Source organism: Oncorhynchus kisutch, linkage group LG23 (assembly GCF_002021735.2).
Source record: "Oncorhynchus kisutch isolate 150728-3 linkage group LG23, Okis_V2, whole genome shotgun sequence".
NCBI classification, from domain to species: domain Eukaryota; kingdom Metazoa; phylum Chordata; class Actinopteri; order Salmoniformes; family Salmonidae; genus Oncorhynchus; species Oncorhynchus kisutch.
In genome coordinates, this window is record NC_034196.2 from 1,892,206 (window position 1) to 1,914,149 (window position 21,944).

Consider the following 21,944-nt stretch of genomic DNA (forward strand, 5'->3'; position numbering starts at 1 on the left):
TCTGATCATTGCATTAATGACATAATGGCTGCTCGAACGCCACTCTAAGAGCTTTCGGGCTTCATTAAAATTCAAAACTCTCGAGTCAGAGAGAGTGAGTGTATCTGGTACTAGTGGTACATTACTCCATTACCGTATAGATGTAAAGCAAAAGGCCATTATAAAAGCCTCTTGTAGTCTCTCACCCAGCCATGTGTTTATTAACACAACCGTCACCACTACAGCATTGCGCTAAGGCCTCTCTCAAAACCAACACCGCTTTAATACACCACTACCACTATGGCCTCGCTCACAGGGCTCCGTAACACTTCAGATAACTCAAGTCGCTGTTGAAAAACACTTTAGATGGAAGGTTAGATGGAGAAAAAGGACTGAAGGTAGGTAGGTGGATGTAGTCAGTACACCCAACCAGAAGCTAAAATGAACCTATGTTTTTACCTCTTCCCATTGTTTTTCTCACTCTTTCTTCAGGTGTCTATAAAGGGCTTGTATAATATATCCACTCACATTAAAACTGCAGCAGATACATGCCTATTCTCATCTGATGGTTTATGCCCACTTCTCCCACCTTCGTGTCATAGTCCCATCACAGCATAACACATTCTCTCCCAACCTCCCAACCCCTCCACCCTTCTCTCCCCCAGAGGACTATATGCTGGGGGGGGGGGGGGGGTTATAACCTGTCAAGCCCCCTCCCCTCCTGTCAACCTGTCAGCTCCAGGTCTGTCTGTGCCACAGGGACCCAGCAGACTGCAGGGTTCACACACGGATTAAACAGCGTAAATCCAGAGCCTCGCGCGCCTTGCTGCCTCTCCTGCTCTTTAGGGCACAGTCCGTGTAAGTCTGCTCTCATTAGGCCAACGCACACGCACAAGGGACCGCACTGAGCTGTGCTGCCAGACAGAGGCCTTGTTCACTTTGATTAAGGACTGAGAGACTCTGGGATCTTCATGTTAAGAGGTATGTGATAGTGTTTCTACCTGAGGGGATAACAGAGAAGGGCTTTTGTTGGAATTAGTGTGGGTGACCGTGTTGTAGATAAAAGGAACGATTTTTCCACTGAAGCATAAATAGTTTGGGGTTTTACCTGTGGAAGGTGGTCGAAGTTTCTAACTGAAAAGTTACAATAGTATACCGTAGTATTTGCCCTTGACTGTGTGTGTGCGTTTGTAGTTTTTTACCTAAAGAAAGTGTGATGTTCTACGCAGCACTTCCACAGATGTTTACAGGCCGTCTTATTGGGTGCCTCGAAGAAGAACGACGTCTCTGTACACTGCAAATAAACAACATACATAACTCGCAAATATAAATAATAAACAACAACATCATCTCGTATACAAACAAATAATACAAACCAAGAAGATGTATATCATAACAAGAGCCATTTCATCTTTAATTCTGTTGGTGGTGGTGGAAAGGACTCATATCAAATGTACCATTAAATGTGTTTTATCTAAGTGTTTATGTAAATGAACAGGTAGTGTGTAATCTCTCAACCTAGATGGGAAGTCTGTTGGGTCATTAGGCAAATGGATATCACTGTCGAGAGAGGACAACTTGCACTCTCTAGACTCCCTTACAGCTAGTCTCAGAGAGGAGGTAGCTACTGTAAGCCCATAGGTCTCCTATATTCAAATAAAGCTCAGTTCTGAGCTGCTCTGACATGATCAATAATGGGGTTATCATGGGTCTCTGCTCCAAGGCCTCTCTATTCATGGCTTAGTGAGACTCTCAGGTTGAATAAAGGAAACCATATCATTCAGCAAGACTCAATGAGTCTAACTATCTCAACAGAGAGAAGAGGAAAGTGGTTCTGCTTTAGTGATATCTGAAGGGGTAGGCCACACCACTTCAGTTTTTCCATCACTTTGAAAACGATCCAAATGATCATTATCCTCCCCAAAAATGTACTTAGAAAATTCCCCAAGGACTCAAAAGTTCAGTATGAAGCTGGGTTTGTTTGAGAAAGTTAGGCACTTCACACCAACGTATCTGTTCTCATTTGCACCCGTGAAGTGAACATTGGTGAAGATGGGAGAGTCGAGGCTGAACATGTTTCTTTAATTCCTCTCCTTACATCCTCCTAATGTTCCTGTCAAAATGTCTCAAGATCAAACCCACAGTGGATATTTCAAGGTTTCACATGGGAGTACTGCAGATACTCCTGGAAACATTGTCAGTTTTATACCTCATAATATTTTTTACAACAAGGCTTTCCACACCTGTGAAATCCAAACAAATTGGTTTTGATTCATTCAGTAATTACGAGTTAGCTCGTGTGAATGCTCTCACATTATTGAGTTTATGAAACATGCCAAAATGACTTGAAGAATCACAAAGCCACGGTAGAAATACAGTCCAATAACTCCACAAAACATTCCTCATGCGGATAATTACTGAAAGATAACTGGTAACTTACATCTTTTCCAACAACTCGAAGCTCAAATTGTGTTTCCTTGAAATGCACTTTAGTTATCCTTGGCCTGAAACGATAAATGTAATCAAACAAATGAGGTGCACTAAAAATTCAGGGTTTAACAAGGGTTCTTCTAAGATCCTCAGGGTTCGTCTAAGATCCTCAAAGTTCTTTGAAGAACCTTACGTGTTCTTGGCACTGAAACTTGCCCCCAAGAGGAGGTGAGGTTCATCCGAGGAACCTCCTCAACTGAAACATTTTGATTTGAATTTGAAAGGACATCAGGTGCAGGCACAAAAAAAAAAAGTAAAGGTCTCCTCAATTTAAGGTAAGGTTTGTCCCGAATATGATCTAAATAGATGGTATCATCCAAAAACAATATCTATCTTTTTGATATTTATATCTTTCTAAAAACAGAAAATGGACACAATTCAATGGATATCAATCAACAGAGAGAAGAATATGTAGGCTATAAGAACGTGTTGAAGGCTAGCTGGATTGGTTGCAGATGACGACTGAACTGCTCAATTTTTGTATCTGTAGGTATACAGACGAAGAGGCATACAAAGGTATGTCAATTGGTGTTTTGCAGATCACATGTACCATCCTCCTCCCTTCAATGAAAATCCCATAGGCCTCTACATTATGGACAAGGTATGTATATGAAAACCATTATCAAAATAAAAGGTTTTCCCCATTCCCATTTGCCATTGGACTTGAGGCTCTGCTGGGAGTTTGTCATATCAGGATTCTACTTAAATCAAACACTGACAACTTAAAATATTGTGTTATTGTTATGCGTATTTTTAATAACAATATGGGGGAGGGGGGGTAGTTCAAATATTTACCCCAATGGATTTTTGAGGATCCATCAAAAAGGGTTTGTCGAAGAACTTAGGGGTTTCAATTTGAAGAACCCTTAAAGGATCCTTGTTTTCTTTCTTTTTAGTGGGTATTCATGGTTATGATCGCAAATTAAAGTGGATGAATCTCATGAAATACTGCCACAACACAATACCTACCAGAAATACTTCCCAACTTGTGTTTTGTTTTTGTAAACAACGACTCCAATAGGGGTCAGCCCCAGGAAGTATTCAGACTGATTCTCTCCCTGCAAAACACCACAATAACAGGTATTATACCAAACACAATTTACATAATAACTGCCAACCAGAAATAACACAGTAAGGATACTAAAGTATGTGTCAAAGGGTGAAAAAAAAAGTCCTCTCAGTAAACAGAACCAAACGTTAGGCTGCCATGAGAGAAATGGTAAGGAACAAGGTGATTTGTGATAAACCACAGAACACAACTCTAACAAGCATCTCAGTCTTCTCCACAGTCAGCGAGTCCAGCACCGACTTACGAACACAGGGTGAAGGTCGACTCCATACATATCCAGTGTTTTAGCTGTTCCTAAATAATTGGCTTCAGCCTCGGAGGGAACCTGACCCCTGAAACACAGAGATGTTATCTTGTTAGCGAAGCATCACGAAAGGCTTTTACAGTCCACGGAAAAGCCCATACAATGTAGTGTTATCCAGTGTGTATCTACAAGTACACATAGTGTAATATTATCTAGTGTACAATAGAGACTACGTCATTGGTCAAGTTGCTTTTACCTATTCCAAAGCTAAGGGTTTAGAAACAGCCATGTAACAAATGTAACATGAATGTAAAGTTGATATATATTGCATTGTAATTCACTCTTATTGGATTGATTGGGGAGTTGTTTAACCGTCAGGAATACCCCAGTCTAATAAACAGTGAAGCTATCATGATGACCTGCCTGACCTTGGGCAACAACAGAGGTCATTATAGGGAGTGTATTAGAGTTACTGTGGTGTGATTGTCCTAGCGGACAGGTACAAGACAATGGGTTCACTCTGAAGACGTGAGATACACAAAGAGACGGTACAAACTACAATGGCCACGGTGCCCATGAGGTCGCCTAGGCAGAGAGCTCCTGTACATTTAGTAAATATAAATGTGAACTTTTTTTTTGCCCCTACTCTTCCAAATCTGTTTTCATCACATAAACATGGTCTTCAATGTCCTGTTACGGGACTTTGATGTTAAATCTGTTTGTTTGCCATGGCTAGCTAGCTAGTTGGATGGCTAATGTTGCCGTTTCAAGAATGCAGCAGCAGCGCCATCTTTTTGTTTCCCCCTCCGGTTGGAAGGTGGAGACTGCGATGCCAGAGAGGAAGAGGGAACTGTTACTGACCACCGCTGAGGTGTGGTGGATTTTCTGGTGCTCTACTGCAGCCAAAGCATCACCCAGGTGGGTGCTACACACACGGAGGATCAGCTACAAAGGAGCGGTTACTATGGAGGAACTGGGAACTGGGACAAAGCGATGGGCCCTGATGAAGAGCTCCTGGCTTGTCTGACAGACTGACAGGCTGACTTTCTCCCTGGCTGTACTGTTCATAGATGATGTATTTTGTTAAGAGGACCACAATGTAAATACGTTTCTAAACTTGTTTGTGTTTTTTTTTTTTGTCAAATAAATCATATCATAAACACAGGGTACAATACATTAGGAACGCCTGATCTTTCCATGACAGACTGACCAGGTGAAAGTTACTGTATGATCCTTTATTGATGTCACTTGGGAAATCCATCAGTCTAGATGAAGAGGAGGAGACGGGTTGAAGAAGTATTTTTAAGCCTCGAGACATGGATTGTGTGTGTGTGTGTGTGTGTGCCATTCAGAGGGTGAAATGGCCAAGACAAAATATTTAAGAGCCTTTGAATGGGGTGTGGTAGTAGGTGCCAGGGCGCACCGGTTTGAGTGTGTCAAGAACTGCAACGCTGCTGGGGTTTTTCACGCTCACAGTTTCCCATGTGTGTCGAGAATGGTCCACCACCCAAGTCAACTTGACACAACTATGGGAAGCATGGGCCAGCACACCATGTAGAGTCCCAATGAATTGAGGGGGTGAATAATATTAATGTTTTGTACACTCAGTGTATCTACAGTTGAAGTCTGAAGTTTACATACACCTTAGCCAAATACATTTAAACTCAGTTTTTCACAATTCCTGACATTTAATCCTAGTAAGAATTCCCTGTCTTAGGTCAGTTAGAATCACCACTTTATTGTAAGAATGTGAAATGTCAGAATAATAGTAGAGAATGATTTATTTAAGCTTTCATTTCTTTAATCACATTCCCAGTGGGTCAGACGTTTACATACACTCAATTAGTATTCGGTAGCATTGCCTTTTAAATTGTTTAACTTGGGTCAAATGATTTGGGTAGACTTCCACAAGCTTCCCTTCCCAGAGTAGCATCACTACTCTGGGTGGCTATGACTTAGAATACGTGGACAACTACAAATACCTAGGTGTCTGGTTAGACTGTAAACTCTCCTTCCAGACTTACATTAAGCATCTCCAATACCAAATGAAATCTAGAATTGGCTTCCTATATCGCAACAAAGCATCCTTCACTCATGCTGCCAAACACCCTCGTAAAACTGACCATCCTACCGATCCTCGACTTCGGTGATCTATAAAATTGCCTCCACCACTCTACTCAACAAACTGGATGCAGTCTATCACAGTGCTATCCGTTATGTCACCAAAACCCCATACACTACTCACCATTGCGACCTGTATGCCCTCGTTGGTTGGCCCTCGCTTCATACTCGTCGCCAAACCCACTGGCTACAGGTTATTGACAAGTCTCTGCTGGGTAAAGCCCTGCCTTATCTCAGCTCACTGGTCACCATAGTAGCATACGCTCCAGCAGGTATATATCACTGATCACCCCCAAAGCCAATTCCTCCTTTGGTCGTCTTTCCTTCCAGTTCTCTGCTGCCAATGACTGGAACGAACTGCAAAAATCTCTGAAGCTGGAGACTCATACCTCCCTCACTAGCTTTAAGCACCAGCTGTCAGAGCAGCTCACAGATCACTGCACCTGTACATAGCCCATCTGTAAACAGTCCATCTGTCTACCTCATCCCCATACTGTATTTATTTATTTATTTATCTTGCTCCGGTGCACCCCAGTGTCTCTACTTGCACATTCATCTTCTGCACATCTACCATTCCAGAGTTTAATTGCTATATTGTAATTGCTTCACCACCATGGCCTATTTATTGCCTTAACTCCCTTACCTAATTTGCAATCACTGTATATAGACTTTTTGTTTATTTTGTTCTACTGTATCATTGACTATGTTTTGTTTATTCCATGTGTAACTCTATGCTGTTGTATGTGTCGAATTGCTATGCTTTATCTTGGCCAGGTCGCAGTTGCAAATGAGAACTTGTTCTCAACTAGCCTACCTGGTTAAATAAAGGTGGGGAAAACATTATAATACAATTAAATAAATTCAAAGGAACTAAAAACGTAACATCACTTTCTCTCCTCCTCATCTAATCAGGAATGGTTTTCCATGTTCCTGAAATTCCATGTGAGATAATGTTGTGGTCTGGGTTACGTATCTTCTATTACTGATTAACTACAGTCTCGTAGAGAAAGGGTCGTGTTTGAAAACCAAAAGCATGCCGTCAAGGAAACCACAGCTATGGAGCAACTCCCTGTGGTTTCCCGGTATGTTTGTTGAGGGTGAAACATATCCCAACAGCCAACTAAGTCTACCAATTATCCATGAATGTGGATGAAGGGTGATGGAATTCCTAGGTCAATAAGGTGTTAGTGTATGTATCATGAAGCCCACAGTCTAAGCTCTGGACTATAAGCAGGGTGTCTGCAGTGTAAACTCTGGACTATAAGCAGGGTGTCTGCAGTGTAAACTCTGGACTATACGCAGGGTGTCTGCAGTATAAACTCTGGACTATAAGCAGTGTGTCTGCAGTGTAAACTCTGGACTATAAGCAGGGTGTCTGCAGTGTAAACTCTGGACTATAAACAGGGTGTCTGCAGTGTAAACTCTGGACTATAAGCAGTGTGTCTGCAGTGTAAACTCTGGACTATAAGCAGGGTGTCTGCAGTGTAAACTCTGGACTATAAGCAGGGTGTCTGCAGTGTAAACTCTGGACTATAAGCAGGGTGTCTGCAGTGTAAACTCTGGACTATAAACAGGGTGTCTGCAGTGTAAACTCTGGACTATACGCAGTGTGTCTGCAGTGTAAACTCTGGACTATAAGCAGGGTGTCTGCAGTGTAAACCCTGGACTATAAGCAGGGTGTCTGCAGTGTAAACTCTGGACTATAAGCAGTGTGTCTGCAGTGTAAACTCTGGACTATAAGCAGTGTAAACTCTGGACTATAAGCAGTGTAAACTCTGGACTATACGCAGGGTGTCTGCAGTGTAAACTCTGGACTATACGCAGGGTGTCTGCAGTATAAACTCTGGACTATAAGCAGGGTGTCTGCAGTGTAAACTCTGGACTATAAGCAGTGTGTCTGCAGTGTAAACTCTGGACTATAAGCAGGGTGTCTGCAGTGTAAACTCTGGACTATAAGCAGTGTGTCTGCAGTGTAAACCCTGGACTATAAGCAGGGTGTCTGCAGTGTAAACTCTGGACTATAAGCAGTGTGTCTGCAGTGTAAACTCTGGACTATAAGCAGTGTAAACTCTGGACTATAAGCAGTGTAAACTCTGGACTATACGCAGGGTGTCTGCAGTGTAAACTATGGACTATACGCAGGGTGTCTGCAGTATAAACTCTGGACTATAAGCAGTGTGTCTGCAGTGTAAACTCTGGACTATAAGCAGGGTGTCTGCAGTGTAAACTCTGGACTATAAACAGGGTGTCTGCAGTGTAAACTCTGGACTATAAGCAGTGTGTCTGCAGTGTAAACTCTGGACTATAAGCAGGGTGTCTGCAGTGTAAACTCTGGACTATAAGCAGGGTGTCTGCAGTGTAAACTCTGGACTATAAGCAGTGTGTCTGCAGTGTAAACTCTGGACTATAAGCAGTGTAAACTCTGGACTATAAGCAGGGTGTCTGCAGTGTAAACTCTGGACTATAAGCAGTGTGTCTGCAGTGTAAACTCTGGACTATAAGCAGGGTGTCTGCAGTGTAAACTCTGGACTATAAGCAGGGTGTCTGCAGTGTAAACTCTGGACTATAAGCAGTGTGTCTGCAGTGTAAACTCTGGACTATAAGCAGTGTGTCTGCAGTGTAAACTCTGGACTATAAACAGGGTGTCTGCAGTGTAAACTCTGGACTATAAGAAGTGTGTCTGCAGTGTAAACTCTGGACTATAAGCAGGGTGTCTGCAGTGTAAACTCTGGACTATAAGCAGGGTGTCTGCAGTGTAAACTCTGGACTATAAGCAGGGTGTCTGCAGTGTAAACTCTGGACTATAAGCAGGGTGTCTGCAGTATAAACTCTGGACTATATGCAGGGTGTCTGCAGTGTAAACTCTGGACTATAAGCATTGTGTCTGCAGTGTAAACTCTGGACTATAGGCAGGGAGTCTGCAGTGTAAACTCTGGACTATAAGCAGGGTGTCTGCAGTGTAAACTCTGGACTATATGCAGGGTGTCTGCAGTGTAAACTCTGGACTATAAGCATTGTGTCTGCAGTGTAAACTCTGGACTATAGGCAGGGAGTCTGCAGTGTAAACTCTGGACTATAAGCAGGGTGTCTGCAGTGTAAACTCTGGACTATAAGCAGGGTGTCTGCAGTGTAAACTCTGGACTATAAGCAGTGTAAACTCTGGACTATACGCAGGGTGTCTGCAGTGTAAACTCTGGACTATAAGCAGTGTGTCTGCAGTGTAAACTCTGGACTATAAGCAGGGTGTCTGCAGTGTAAACTCTGGACTATAAACAGGGTGTCTGCAGTGTAAACTCTGGACTATAAGCAGTGTAAACTCTGGACTATACGCAGGGTGTCTGCAGTGTAAACTCTGGACTATACGCAGGGTGTCTGCAGTATAAACTCTGGACTATAAGCAGTGTGTCTGCAGTGTAAACTCTGGACTATAAGCAGGGTGTCTGCAGTGTAAACTCTGGACTATAAACAGGGTGTCTGCAGTGTAAACTCTGGACTATAAGCAGGGTGTCTGCAGTGTAAACTCTGGACTATAAGCAGGGTGTCTGCAGTGTAAACTCTGGACTATAAGCAGTGTGTCTGCAGTGTAAACTCTCGACTATAAGCAGGGTGTCTGCAGTGTAAACTCTGGACTATAAACAGGGTGTCTGCAGTGTAAACTCTGGACTATAAGCAGTGTGTCTGCAGTGTAAACTCTGGACTATAAGCAGTGTAAACTCTGGACTATAAGCAGGGTGTCTGCAGTGTAAACTCTGGACTATAAGCAGTGTGTCTGCAGTGTAAACTCTAGACTATAAGCAGGGTGTCTGCAGTGTAAACTCTGGACTATAAGCAGGGTGTCTGCAGTGTAAACTCTGGACTATAAACAGGGTGTCTGCAGTGTAAACTCTGGACTATAAGCAGTGTGTCTGCAGTGTAAACTCTGGACTATAAGCAGTGTGTCTGCAGTGTAAACTCTGGACTATAAGCAGGGTGTCTGCAGTGTAAACTCTGGACTATAAACAGGGTGTCTGCAGTGTAAACTCTGGACTATAAGCAGTGTGTCTGCAGTGTAAACTCTGGACTATAAGCAGGGTGTCTGCAGTGTAAACTCTGGACTATAAACAGGGTGTCTGCAGTGTAAACTCTGGACTATAAGCAGTGTGTCTGCAGTGTAAACTCTGGACTATAAGCAGGGTGTCTGCAGTGTAAACTCTGGACTATAAGCAGGGTGTCTGCAGTGTAAACTCTGGACTATAAGCAGTGTGTCTGCAGTGTAAACTCTGGACTATAAGCAGTGTAAACTCTGGACTATAAGCAGGGTGTCTGCAGTGTAAACTCTGGACTATAAGCAGTGTGTCTGCAGTGTAAACTCTGGACTATAAGCAGGGTGTCTGCAGTGTAAACTCTGGACTATAAGCAGGGTGTCTGCAGTGTAAACTCTGGACTATAAGCAGTGTGTCTGCAGTGTAAACTCTGGACTATAAGCAGTGTGTCTGCAGTGTAAACTCTGGACTATAAACAGGGTGTCTGCAGTGTAAACTCTGGACTATAAGAAGTGTGTCTGCAGTGTAAACTCTGGACTATAAGCAGGGTGTCTGCAGTGTAAACTCTGGACTATATGCAGGGTGTCTGCAGTGTAAACTCTGGACTATAAGCATTGTGTCTGCAGTGTAAACTCTGGACTATAGGCAGGGAGTCTGCAGTGTAAACTCTGGACTATAAGCAGGGTGTCTGCAGTGTAAACTCTGGACTATAAGCAGTGTAAACTCTGGACTATACGCAGGGTGTCTGCAGTGTAAACTCTGGACTATAAGCAGTGTGTCTGCAGTGTAAACTCTGGACTATAAGCAGGGTGTCTGCAGTGTAAACTCTGGACTATAAACAGGGTGTCTGCAGTGTAAACTCTGGACTATAAGCAGTGTAAACTCTGGACTATACGCAGGGTGTCTGCAGTGTAAACTCTGGACTATACGCAGGGTGTCTGCAGTATAAACTCTGGACTATAAGCAGTGTGTCTGCAGTGTAAACTCTGGACTATAAGCAGGGTGTCTGCAGTGTAAACTCTGGACTATAAACAGGGTGTCTGCAGTGTAAACTCTGGACTATAAGCAGGGTGTCTGCAGTGTAAACTCTGGACTATAAGCAGGGTGTCTGCAGTGTAAACTCTGGACTATAAGCAGTGTGTCTGCAGTGTAAACTCTCGACTATAAGCAGGGTGTCTGCAGTGTAAACTCTGGACTATAAACAGGGTGTCTGCAGTGTAAACTCTGGACTATAAGCAGTGTGTCTGCAGTGTAAACTCTGGACTATAAGCAGTGTAAACTCTGGACTATAAGCAGGGTGTCTGCAGTGTAAACTCTGGACTATAAGCAGTGTGTCTGCAGTGTAAACTCTAGACTATAAGCAGGGTGTCTGCAGTGTAAACTCTGGACTATAAGCAGGGTGTCTGCAGTGTAAACTCTGGACTATAAACAGGGTGTCTGCAGTGTAAACTCTGGACTATAAGCAGTGTGTCTGCAGTGTAAACTCTGGACTATAAGCAGTGTGTCTGCAGTGTAAACTCTGGACTATAAGCAGGGTGTCTGCAGTGTAAACTCTGGACTATAAACAGGGTGTCTGCAGTGTAAACTCTGGACTATAAGCAGTGTGTCTGCAGTGTAAACTCTGGACTATAAGCAGGGTGTCTGCAGTGTAAACTCTGGACTATAAGCAGGGTGTCTGCAGTGTAAACTCTGGACTATAAGCAGGGTGTCTGCAGTGTAAACTCTGGACTATAAGCAGGGTGTCTGCAGTATAAACTCTGGACTATAAGCAGTGTGTCTGCAGTGTAAACTCTGGACTATAAGCAGTGTAAACTCTGGACTATAAGCAGGGTGTCTGCAGTGTAAACTCTGGACTATAAGCAGTGTGTCTGCAGTGTAAACTCTAGACTATAAGCAGGGTGTCTGCAGTGTAAACTCTGGACTATAAGCAGGGTGTCTGCAGTGTAAACTCTGGACTATAAACAGGGTGTCTGCAGTGTAAACTCTGGACTATAAGCAGTGTGTCTGCAGTGTAAACTCTGGACTATAAGCAGTGTGTCTGCAGTGTAAACTCTGGACTATAAGCAGGGTGTCTGCAGTGTAAACTCTGGACTATAAACAGGGTGTCTGCAGTGTAAACTCTGGACTATAAGCAGTGTGTCTGCAGTGTAAACTCTGGACTATAAGCAGGGTGTCTGCAGTGTAAACTCTGGACTATAAACAGGGTGTCTGCAGTGTAAACTCTGGACTATAAGCAGTGTGTCTGCAGTGTAAACTCTGGACTATAAGCAGGGTGTCTGCAGTGTAAACTCTGGACTATAAGCAGGGTGTCTGCAGTGTAAACTCTGGACTATAAGCAGTGTGTCTGCAGTGTAAACTCTGGACTATAAGCAGTGTAAACTCTGGACTATAAGCAGGGTGTCTGCAGTGTAAACTCTGGACTATAAGCAGTGTGTCTGCAGTGTAAACTCTGGACTATAAGCAGGGTGTCTGCAGTGTAAACTCTGGACTATAAGCAGGGTGTCTGCAGTGTAAACTCTGGACTATAAGCAGTGTGTCTGCAGTGTAAACTCTGGACTATAAGCAGTGTGTCTGCAGTGTAAACTCTGGACTATAAACAGGGTGTCTGCAGTGTAAACTCTGGACTATAAGAAGTGTGTCTGCAGTGTAAACTCTGGACTATAAGCAGGGTGTCTGCAGTGTAAACTCTGGACTATATGCAGGGTGTCTGCAGTGTAAACTCTGGACTATAAGCATTGTGTCTGCAGTGTAAACTCTGGACTATAGGCAGGGAGTCTGCAGTGTAAACTCTGGACTATAAGCAGGGTGTCTGCAGTGTAAACTCTGGACTATAAGCAGTGTAAACTCTGGACTATACGCAGGGTGTCTGCAGTGTAAACTCTGGACTATAAGCAGTGTGTCTGCAGTGTAAACTCTGGACTATAAGCAGGGTGTCTGCAGTGTAAACTCTGGACTATAAACAGGGTGTCTGCAGTGTAAACTCTGGACTATAAGCAGTGTAAACTCTGGACTATACGCAGGGTGTCTGCAGTGTAAACTCTGGACTATACGCAGGGTGTCTGCAGTATAAACTCTGGACTATAAGCAGTGTGTCTGCAGTGTAAACTCTGGACTATAAGCAGGGTGTCTGCAGTGTAAACTCTGGACTATAAACAGGGTGTCTGCAGTGTAAACTCTGGACTATAAGCAGGGTGTCTGCAGTGTAAACTCTGGACTATAAGCAGGGTGTCTGCAGTGTAAACTCTGGACTATAAGCAGTGTGTCTGCAGTGTAAACTCTCGACTATAAGCAGGGTGTCTGCAGTGTAAACTCTGGACTATAAACAGGGTGTCTGCAGTGTAAACTCTGGACTATAAGCAGTGTGTCTGCAGTGTAAACTCTGGACTATAAGCAGTGTAAACTCTGGACTATAAGCAGGGTGTCTGCAGTGTAAACTCTGGACTATAAGCAGTGTGTCTGCAGTGTAAACTCTGGACTATAAGCAGTGTGTCTGCAGTGTAAACTCTAGACTATAAGCAGGGTGTCTGCAGTGTAAACTCTGGACTATAAGCAGGGTGTCTGCAGTGTAAACTCTGGACTATAAACAGGGTGTCTGCAGTGTAAACTCTGGACTATAAGCAGTGTGTCTGCAGTGTAAACTCTGGACTATAAGCAGTGTGTCTGCAGTGTAAACTCTGGACTATAAGCAGGGTGTCTGCAGTGTAAACTCTGGACTATAAACAGGGTGTCTGCAGTGTAAACTCTGGACTATAAGCAGTGTGTCTGCAGTGTAAACTCTGGACTATAAGCAGGGTGTCTGCAGTGTAAACTCTGGACTATAAGCAGGGTGTCTGCAGTGTAAACTCTGGACTATAAGCAGGGTGTCTGCAGTGTAAACTCTGGACTATAAGCAGGGTGTCTGCAGTATAAACTCTGGACTATAAGCAGTGTGTCTGCAGTGTAAACTCTGGACTATAAGCAGTGTGTCTGCAGTGTAAACTCTGGACTATAAGCAGGGTGTCTGCAGTGTAAACTCTGGACTATAAGCAGTGTGTCTGCAGTGTAAACTCTGGACTACAAGCAGGGTGTCTGCAGTGTAAACTCTGGACTATAAGCAGTGTGTCTGCAGTGTAAACTCTGGACTATAAGCAGTGTAAACTCTGGACTATACGCAGGGTGTCTGCAGTATAAACTCTGGACTATAAGCAGTGTAAACTCTGGACTATACGCAGGGTGTCTGCAGTGTAAACTCTGGACTATACGCAGGGTGTCTGCAGTATAAACTCTGGACTATAAGCAGGGTGTCTGCAGTGTAAACTCTGGACTATAAGCAGTGTGTCTGCAGTGTAAACTCTAGACTATAAGCAGGGTGTCTGCAGTGTAAACTCTGGACTATAAGCAGGGTGTCTGCAGTGTAAACTCTGGACTATAAGCAGTGTGTCTGCAGTGTAAACTCTGGACTATAAGCAGTGTGTCTGCAGTGTAAACTCTGGACTATAAGCAGGGTGTCTGCAGTGTAAACTCTGGACTATAAACAGGGTGTCTGCAGTGTAAACTCTGGACTATAAGCAGTGTGTCTGCAGTGTAAACTCTGGACTATAAGCAGGGTGTCTGCAGTGTAAACCCTGGACTATAAACAGGGTGTCTGCAGTGTAAACTCTGGACTATAAGCAGTGTGTCTGCAGTGTAAACTCTGGACTATAAGCAGTGTAAACTCTGGACTATAAGCAGTGTAAACTCTGGACTATAAGCAGGGTGTCTGCAGTGTAAACTCTAGACTATAAGCAGGGTGTCTGCAGTGTAAACTCTGGACTATAAGCAGTGTGTCTGCAGTGTAAACTCTGGACTATAAGCAGTGTGTCTGCAGTGTAAACTCTGGACTATAAGCAGTGTAAACTCTGGACTATAAGCAGTGTAAACTCTAGACTATAAGCAGGGTGTCTGCAGTGTAAACTCTGGACTATAAGCAGGGTGTCTGCAGTGTAAACTCTGGACTATAAACAGGGTGTCTGCAGTGTAAACTCTGGACTATAAGCAGTGTGTCTGCAGTGTAAACTCTGGACTATAAGCAGTGTGTCTGCAGTGTAAACTCTGGACTATAAGCAGGGTGTCTGCAGTGTAAACTCTGGACTATAAACAGGGTGTCTGCAGTGTAAACTCTGGACTATAAGCAGTGTGTCTGCAGTGTAAACTCTGGACTATAAGCAGGGTGTCTGCAGTGTAAACTCTGGACTATAAGCAGGGTGTCTGCAGTGTAAACTCTGGACTATAAGCAGGGTGTCTGCAGTGTAAACTCTGGACTATAAGCAGGGTGTCTGCAGTATAAACTCTGGACTATAAGCAGGGTGTCTGCAGTGTAAACTCTGGACTATAAGCAGGGTGTCTGCAGTGTAAACTCTGGACTATAAGCATTGTGTCTGCAGTGTAAACTCTGGACTATAGGCAGGGTGTCTGCAGTGTAAACTCTGGACTATAAGCAGTGTGTCTGCAGTGTAAACTCTGGACTATAAGCAGGGTGTCTGCAGTGTAAACTCTGGACTATAAGCAGGGAGTCTGCAGTGTAAACTCTGGACTATAAGCAGTGTGTCTGCAGTGTAAACTCTGGACTATAAGCAGGGTGTCTGCAGTGTAAACTCTGGACTATAAGCAGGGTGTCTGCAGTGTAAACTCTGGACTATAAGCAGGGTGTCTGCAGTGTAAACTCTGGACTATAAGCAGGGTGTCTGCAGTGTAAACTCTGGACTATAAGCAGGGTGTCTGCAGTGTAAACTCTGGACTATAAGCAGGGTGTCTGCAGTGTAAACTCTGGACTATAAGCAGGGTGTCTGCAGTGTAAACTCTGGACTATAAGCAGTGTGTCTGCAGTGTAAACTCTGGACTATAAGCAGGGTGTCTGCAGTGTAAACTCTGGACTATAAGCAGTGTGTCTGCAGTGTAAACTCTGGACTATAAGCAGGGTGTCTGCAGTGTAAACTCTGGACTATAAGCAGTGTGTCTGCAGTGTAAACTCTGGACTATAAGCAGTGTAAACTCTGGACTATACGCAGGGTGTCTGCAGTATAAACTCTGGACTATAAGCAGTGTAAACTCTGGACTATACGCAGGGTGTCTGCAGTGTAAACTCTGGACTATACGCAGGGTGTCTGCAGTATAAACTCTGGACTATAAGCAGTGTGTCTGCAGTGTAAACTCTGGACTATAAGCAGGGTGTCTGCAGTGTAAACTCTGGACTATAAACAGGGTGTCTGCAGTGTAAACTCTGGACTATAAGCAGTGTGTCTGCAGTGTAAACTCTGGACTATAAGCAGGGTGTCTGCAGTGTAAACTCTGGACTATAAGCAGGGTGTCTGCAGTGTAAACTCTGGACTATAAGCAGGGTGTCTGCAGTGTAAACTCTGGACTATAAGCAGGGTGTCTGCAGTGTAAACTCTGGACTATAAGCAGGGTGTCTGCAGTGTAAACTCTGGACTATAAGCAGGGTGTCTGCAGTGTAAACTCTGGACTATAAGCAGGGTGTCTGCAGTGTAAACTCTGGACTATAAGCAGGGTGTCTGCAGTATAAACTCTGGACTATAAGCAGGGTGTCTGCAGTGTAAACTCTGGACTATAAGCAGGGTGTCTGCAGTGTAAACTCTGGACTATAAGCATTGTGTCTGCAGTGTAAACTCTGGACTATAGGCAGGGTGTCTGCAGTGTAAACTCTGGACTATAAGCAGTGTGTCTGCAGTGTAAACTCTGGACTATAAGCAGGGAGTCTGCAGTGTAAACTCTGGACTATAAGCAGTGTGTCTGCAGTGTAAACTCTGGACTATAAGCAGGGTGTCTGCAGTGTAAACTCTGGACTATAAGCATGGTGTCTGCAGTGTAAACTCTGGACTATAAGCAGGGTGTCTGCAGTGTAAACTCTGGACTATAAGCAGGGTGTCTGCAGTATAAACTCTGGACTATAAGCAGGGTGTCTGCAGTGTAAACTCTGGACTATAAGCAGGGTGTCTGCAGTGTAAACTCTGGACTATAAGCATTGTGTCTGCAGTGTAAACTCTGGACTATAGGCAGGGTGTCTGCAGTGTAAACTCTGGACTATAAGCAGTGTGTCTGCAGTGTAAACTCTGGACTATAAGCAGGGTGTCTGCAGTGTAAACTCTGGACTATAAGCAGGGAGTCTGCAGTGTAAACTCTGGACTATAAGCAGGGTGTCTGCAGTGTAAACTCTGGACTATAAACAGGGTGTCTGCAGTGTAAACTCTGGACTATAAACAGGGTGTCTGCAGTGTAAACTCTGGACTATAAGCAGGGTGTCTGCAGTGTAAACTCTGGACTATAAGAAGTGTGTCTGCAGTGTAAACTCTGGACTATAAGCAGGGTGTCTGCAGTGTAAACTCTGGACTATAAGCAGGGTGTCTGCAGTGTAAACTCTGGACTATAAGCAGGGTGTCTGCAGTGTAAACTCTGGACTATAAGCAGTGTAAACTCTGGACTATAAGCAGGGTGTCTGCAGTGTAAACTCTGGACTATAAGCAGGGTGTCTGCAGTGTAAACTCTGGATTATAAGCAGGGTGTCTGCAGTGTAAACTCTGGACTATAAGCAGGGTGTCTGCAGTGTAAACTCTGGATTATAAGCAGTGTGTCTGCAGTGTAAACTCTGGACTATAAGCAGTGTGTCTGCAGTATAAACTCTGGACTATAAGCAGGGTGTCTGCAGTGTAAACTCTGGACTATAAGCAGGGTGTCTGCAGTGTAAACTCTGGACTATAAGCTGGGTGTCTGCAGTATAAACTCTGGACTATAAGCAGTGTGTCTGCAGTGTAAACTCTACACAGTATCCCGTGCTCTACATCTCCCCTCTTATGTTGTGTTTGGAGTGGTGCAACCCCTCCCTTCCCTCCTCTCCTCTCTGCTCTCCACTCTCTGCTCTCGAGCCGTATCATTGATCTTCTGATCACACACATTAGCAACACAAAGACTCAGGCTCATTCAGCCTGTTCAAGCATGACCCCTAGAGCTCCTCACACCCCTCCTTCTCCTCCCCCTCTACCTCTTCTCATTCCCTACCCTGAAGACACAATGTCACCCGGAATTCCTTACGAGTCCATTATGGATTCTGTTCACATGTTCTTTATAGGTGGCCAGGGCCGGGGACTGGGTTGAGATGATTGCTGGTATAAATACGGCGAGTGGCGAATGGTATTGGAACTGGGGGAGTTATTTACGGACGCTCTGGGGTGGGCGGGGGGAGACAGGCGGGGACGGGTCTGCCAGGCTGTGTGTGTGTGCCGTTGGTGTGTGTGGTTAGCCCTATGTCTCTCCACCTGGCCTGTCTGTTGCCTGTGGGACAAATGGGACCGGGACCGCCTGGTATGACGAGGCAGGAATAGGAAGTGGAAGAGTGTCAGAGAGCAGTAGATATATGACAGGGGGTGTGCTGCTGGGTTCTTGGTGCTGACTATATAGCAGATCACAGCGAGAATGACATCCACAGACTCTGGGGAGAACTAGGGCATATTCTCAGCCCGCTACGTCTGTCTCTCTGCATCTACTTCTCCCTTACCCTCTCTCCCACTCTTTATCTGAGTCCAGCTCCCTTTGTCTCTCTCTTCCGCCTTCTGCCTCCTCTCTATCCCCACTCAGATCTCATATCACTCTCTCTCTATTTCTGTCTTTCTGCATATAACTCTGCCCTTTCTCCTGCTCCTGTCTCCCTTTTCATCCCTCTGCTTCAGCTCTGTCCCTTCTTGTTTTCATATTTCAGTGTCTCTATGTCCCTCTCTCTCCCATTGTCTCTCTCTCTTCCTGAGTGCCACTCCCTCTGTCTACACATTTCTCTCTCTTCCTCCCCCCTGCAACTCCTCTGTTCTCACAACCTCTCTCTATGTCTATCTGCATCTTCTCCCACCTCTTCTCTCTCTCTCTTTCGCTCTCTTCCTCTCTCTGCCTACCCGCTACCTCTCTTTTGTCCCCCTACCCCAGTCTTTCTCTGACCAGTCAGTCAGTCAGATAGCAGTGGGAGGAAAGGAGGATGCATAGGTGAACCCTCTAGTGGCTGATCTCCAATTAGAACAGCCTGCTCCGCTTTCCTCTCTCCATGGGACACTTCGCTCACTGCGTAAATAACGACTGAGGCATGAGCCTCATCAGCAGGCCAGAGGGCTGAGACTCCCTCCAGTATTACAGTCAGTCACAGCAGCAGACAGACAGAGAGAGAGCTGCTAGAGGAGCTAAGAGCCCAATGATGCTCAGAGTCTCTTAATCGTTGATAGTTGCCTGAACCCTTTTCACTTCTTACTGTGCGTACTGTTGTCTTTTCAGCAGCAGTAAGAGGATATATGATCATTGACTAACACCCTTCAGGACTTATGGGGTTGACACTGAAGAGGTACTGTAATACACATTACGGTCTCAATTTTAGAAGACCAACCCGATAGGTTTCTGTTATAGAATAATAAACTCTGACTGCGAGGAGAATGTTGTTACCCACAGAGCGACAGAGGACCAGACATGGTTGCAGAGGGTATGGTGGGTCTCGAACGTTAATATGTGTGTCTGAGTGTGTGCATGCACATGTATGTGTGCGTGTGTGTGGATGCGTGTCAGGTTGCCGGGGGCTGCGTGGGGAGATTGTGTTGGTGTAATGTAGTGGACATTAGTGAAGAGGAGCTGGCTGTTTCTCGTGTTTCACACTGAGATTAAACCACATAATCACTTCACTCAGTTCACTGTCACAATACCATGGACCTAGCCACTGTTTGGAACACACAAACAACAACAGAGAATGGATGGATGGATAACTTTGGTGTGCTGTGGTCAAATTCCTCTGGAAAAATGGGTTTATTCTCCATTCTATATTAATCCATAATCCTCCCAATAGGGTTGGGGTCCTGGCAGCACTGTGCAATCTGACGTAACACTAAAACAATGCTGTTTTAAGATTAAATAAATAAATAAATAAAAGTAACAAATAATTAAAGAGCAGCATTAAAATAACAATGTGGAGGCTATATACAGGGGGTACCAGTACAGAGTCAATGTGGAGGCTATATACAGGGGGTACCGGTACAGAGTCAATGTGGAGGCTATATACAGGGGGTACCAGTACAGAGTCAATGTGGAGGCTATATTCAGGGGGTACCGGTACAGAGTCAATGTGGAGGCTATATACAGGGGGTACCGGTACAGAGTCAATGTGGAGGCTATATACAGGGGGTACCGGTACAGAGTCAATGTGGAGGCTATATACAGGGGGTACCGGTACAGAGTCAATGTGGAGGCTATATACAGGGGGTACCGGTACAGAGTCAATGTGGAGGCTATATACAGGGGGTACCGGTATAGAGTCAATGTGGAGGCTATATACAGGGGGTACCGGTACAGAGTCAATGTGGAGGCTATATACAGGGGGTACCGGTACAGAGTCAATGTGGAGGCTATATACAGGGGGTACCGGTACAGAGTCAATGTGGAGGCTATATACAGGGGGTACCGGTACAGAGTCAATGTGGAGGCTATATACAGGGGGTACCGGTATAGAGTCAATGTGGAGGCTATATACAGGGGGTACCGGTACAGAGTCAATGTGGAGGCTATATACAGGTGGTACCGGTACAGAGTCAATGTGGAGGCTATATACAGGGGGTACCGGTATAGAGTCAATGTGGAGGCTATATACAGGGGGTACCGGTACAGAGTCAATGTGGAGGCTATATACAGGGGGTACCGGTACAGAGTCAATGTGGAGGCTATATACAGGAGGTACCAGTACAGAGTCAATGTGGAGGCTATATACAGGGGGTACCAGTACAGAGTCAATGTGGAGGCTATATACAGGAGGTACCAGTACAGAGTCAATGTGGAGGCTATATACAGGAGGTACCAGTACAGAGTCAATGTGGAGGCTATATACAGGGGGTACCGGTACAGAGTCAATGTGGAGGCTATATACAGGAGGTACCAGTACAGAGTCAATGTTGAGGCTATATACAGGGGGTACCGGTACAGAGTCAATGTGGAGGCTATATACAGGGGGTACCGGTACAGAGTCAATGTGGAGGCTATATAGAGGGGGTACCGGTACAGAGTCAATGTGGAGGCTATATAGAGGGGGTACCGGTACAGAGTCAATGTGGAGGCTATATAGAGGGGGTACCGGTACAGAGTCAATGTGGAGGCTGTATACAGGAGGTACCGGTACAGAGTCAATGTGGAGGCTATATACAGGGGGTACTGGTACAGAGTCAATGTGGAGGCTATATACAGGGGGTACCGGTACAGAGTCAATGTGGAGGCTATATACAGGGGGTACTGGTACAGAGTCAATGTGGAGGCTATATACAGAGGGTACCGGTACAGAGTCAATGTGGAGGCTATATACAGGGGGTACTGGTACAGAGTCAATGTGGAGGCTATATACAGGGGGTACTGGTACAGAGTCAATGTGGAGGCTATATACAGGGGGTACTGGTACAGAGTCAATGTGGAGGCTATATACAGGGGGTACTGGTACAGAGTCAATGTGGAGGCTATATACAGAGGGTACCGGTACAGAGTCAATGTGGAGGCTATATACAGGAGGTACCGGTACAGAGTCAATGTGGAGGCTGTATACAGGAGGTACCGGTACAGAGGCAATGTGGAGGCTATATACAGGGGGTACTGGTACAGAGTCAATGTGGAGGCTATATACAGGGGGTACTGGTACAGAGTCAATGTGGAGGCTATATACAGGGGGTACCAGTACAGAGGCAATGTGGAGGCTATATACAGGGGGTACTGGTACAGAGTCAATGTGGAGGCTATATACAGGGGGTACTGGTACAGAGTCAATGTGGAGGCTATATACAGGGGGTACTGGTACAGAGTCAATGTGGAGGCTATATACAGGGGGTACTGGTACAGAGTCAATGTGGAGGCTATATACAGGGGGTACTGGTACAGAGTCAATGTGGAGGCTATATACAGGGGGTACTGGTACAGAGTCAATGTGGAGGCTATATACAGGGGGTACCGGTACAGAGTCAATGTGGAGGCTATATACAGGGGGTACAGA

The 21,944-nt window shown here is 44.9% G+C and overlaps 1 protein-coding gene across 2 annotated transcripts in view; it reads right to left on the minus strand.

Annotated features, from left to right (window-relative positions):
- LOC109868209 (band 4.1-like protein 4) overlaps positions 1-21,944 on the minus strand; it is a 105,942-nt gene that overhangs the window by 12,624 nt on the left and 71,374 nt on the right. For both annotated transcript variants that reach the window (XM_031802690.1, XM_031802691.1), the window contains exons 8-11: positions 3,783-3,870; positions 3,439-3,527; positions 2,420-2,483; positions 1,182-1,273 (exon numbers count right to left, since the gene is read on the minus strand). In XM_031802690.1, coding sequence (XP_031658550.1) covers positions 1,182-1,273; positions 2,420-2,483; positions 3,439-3,527; positions 3,783-3,870 — 333 coding nt within the window. The remainder of the gene's footprint in view (positions 1-1,181; positions 1,274-2,419; positions 2,484-3,438; positions 3,528-3,782; positions 3,871-21,944) is intronic.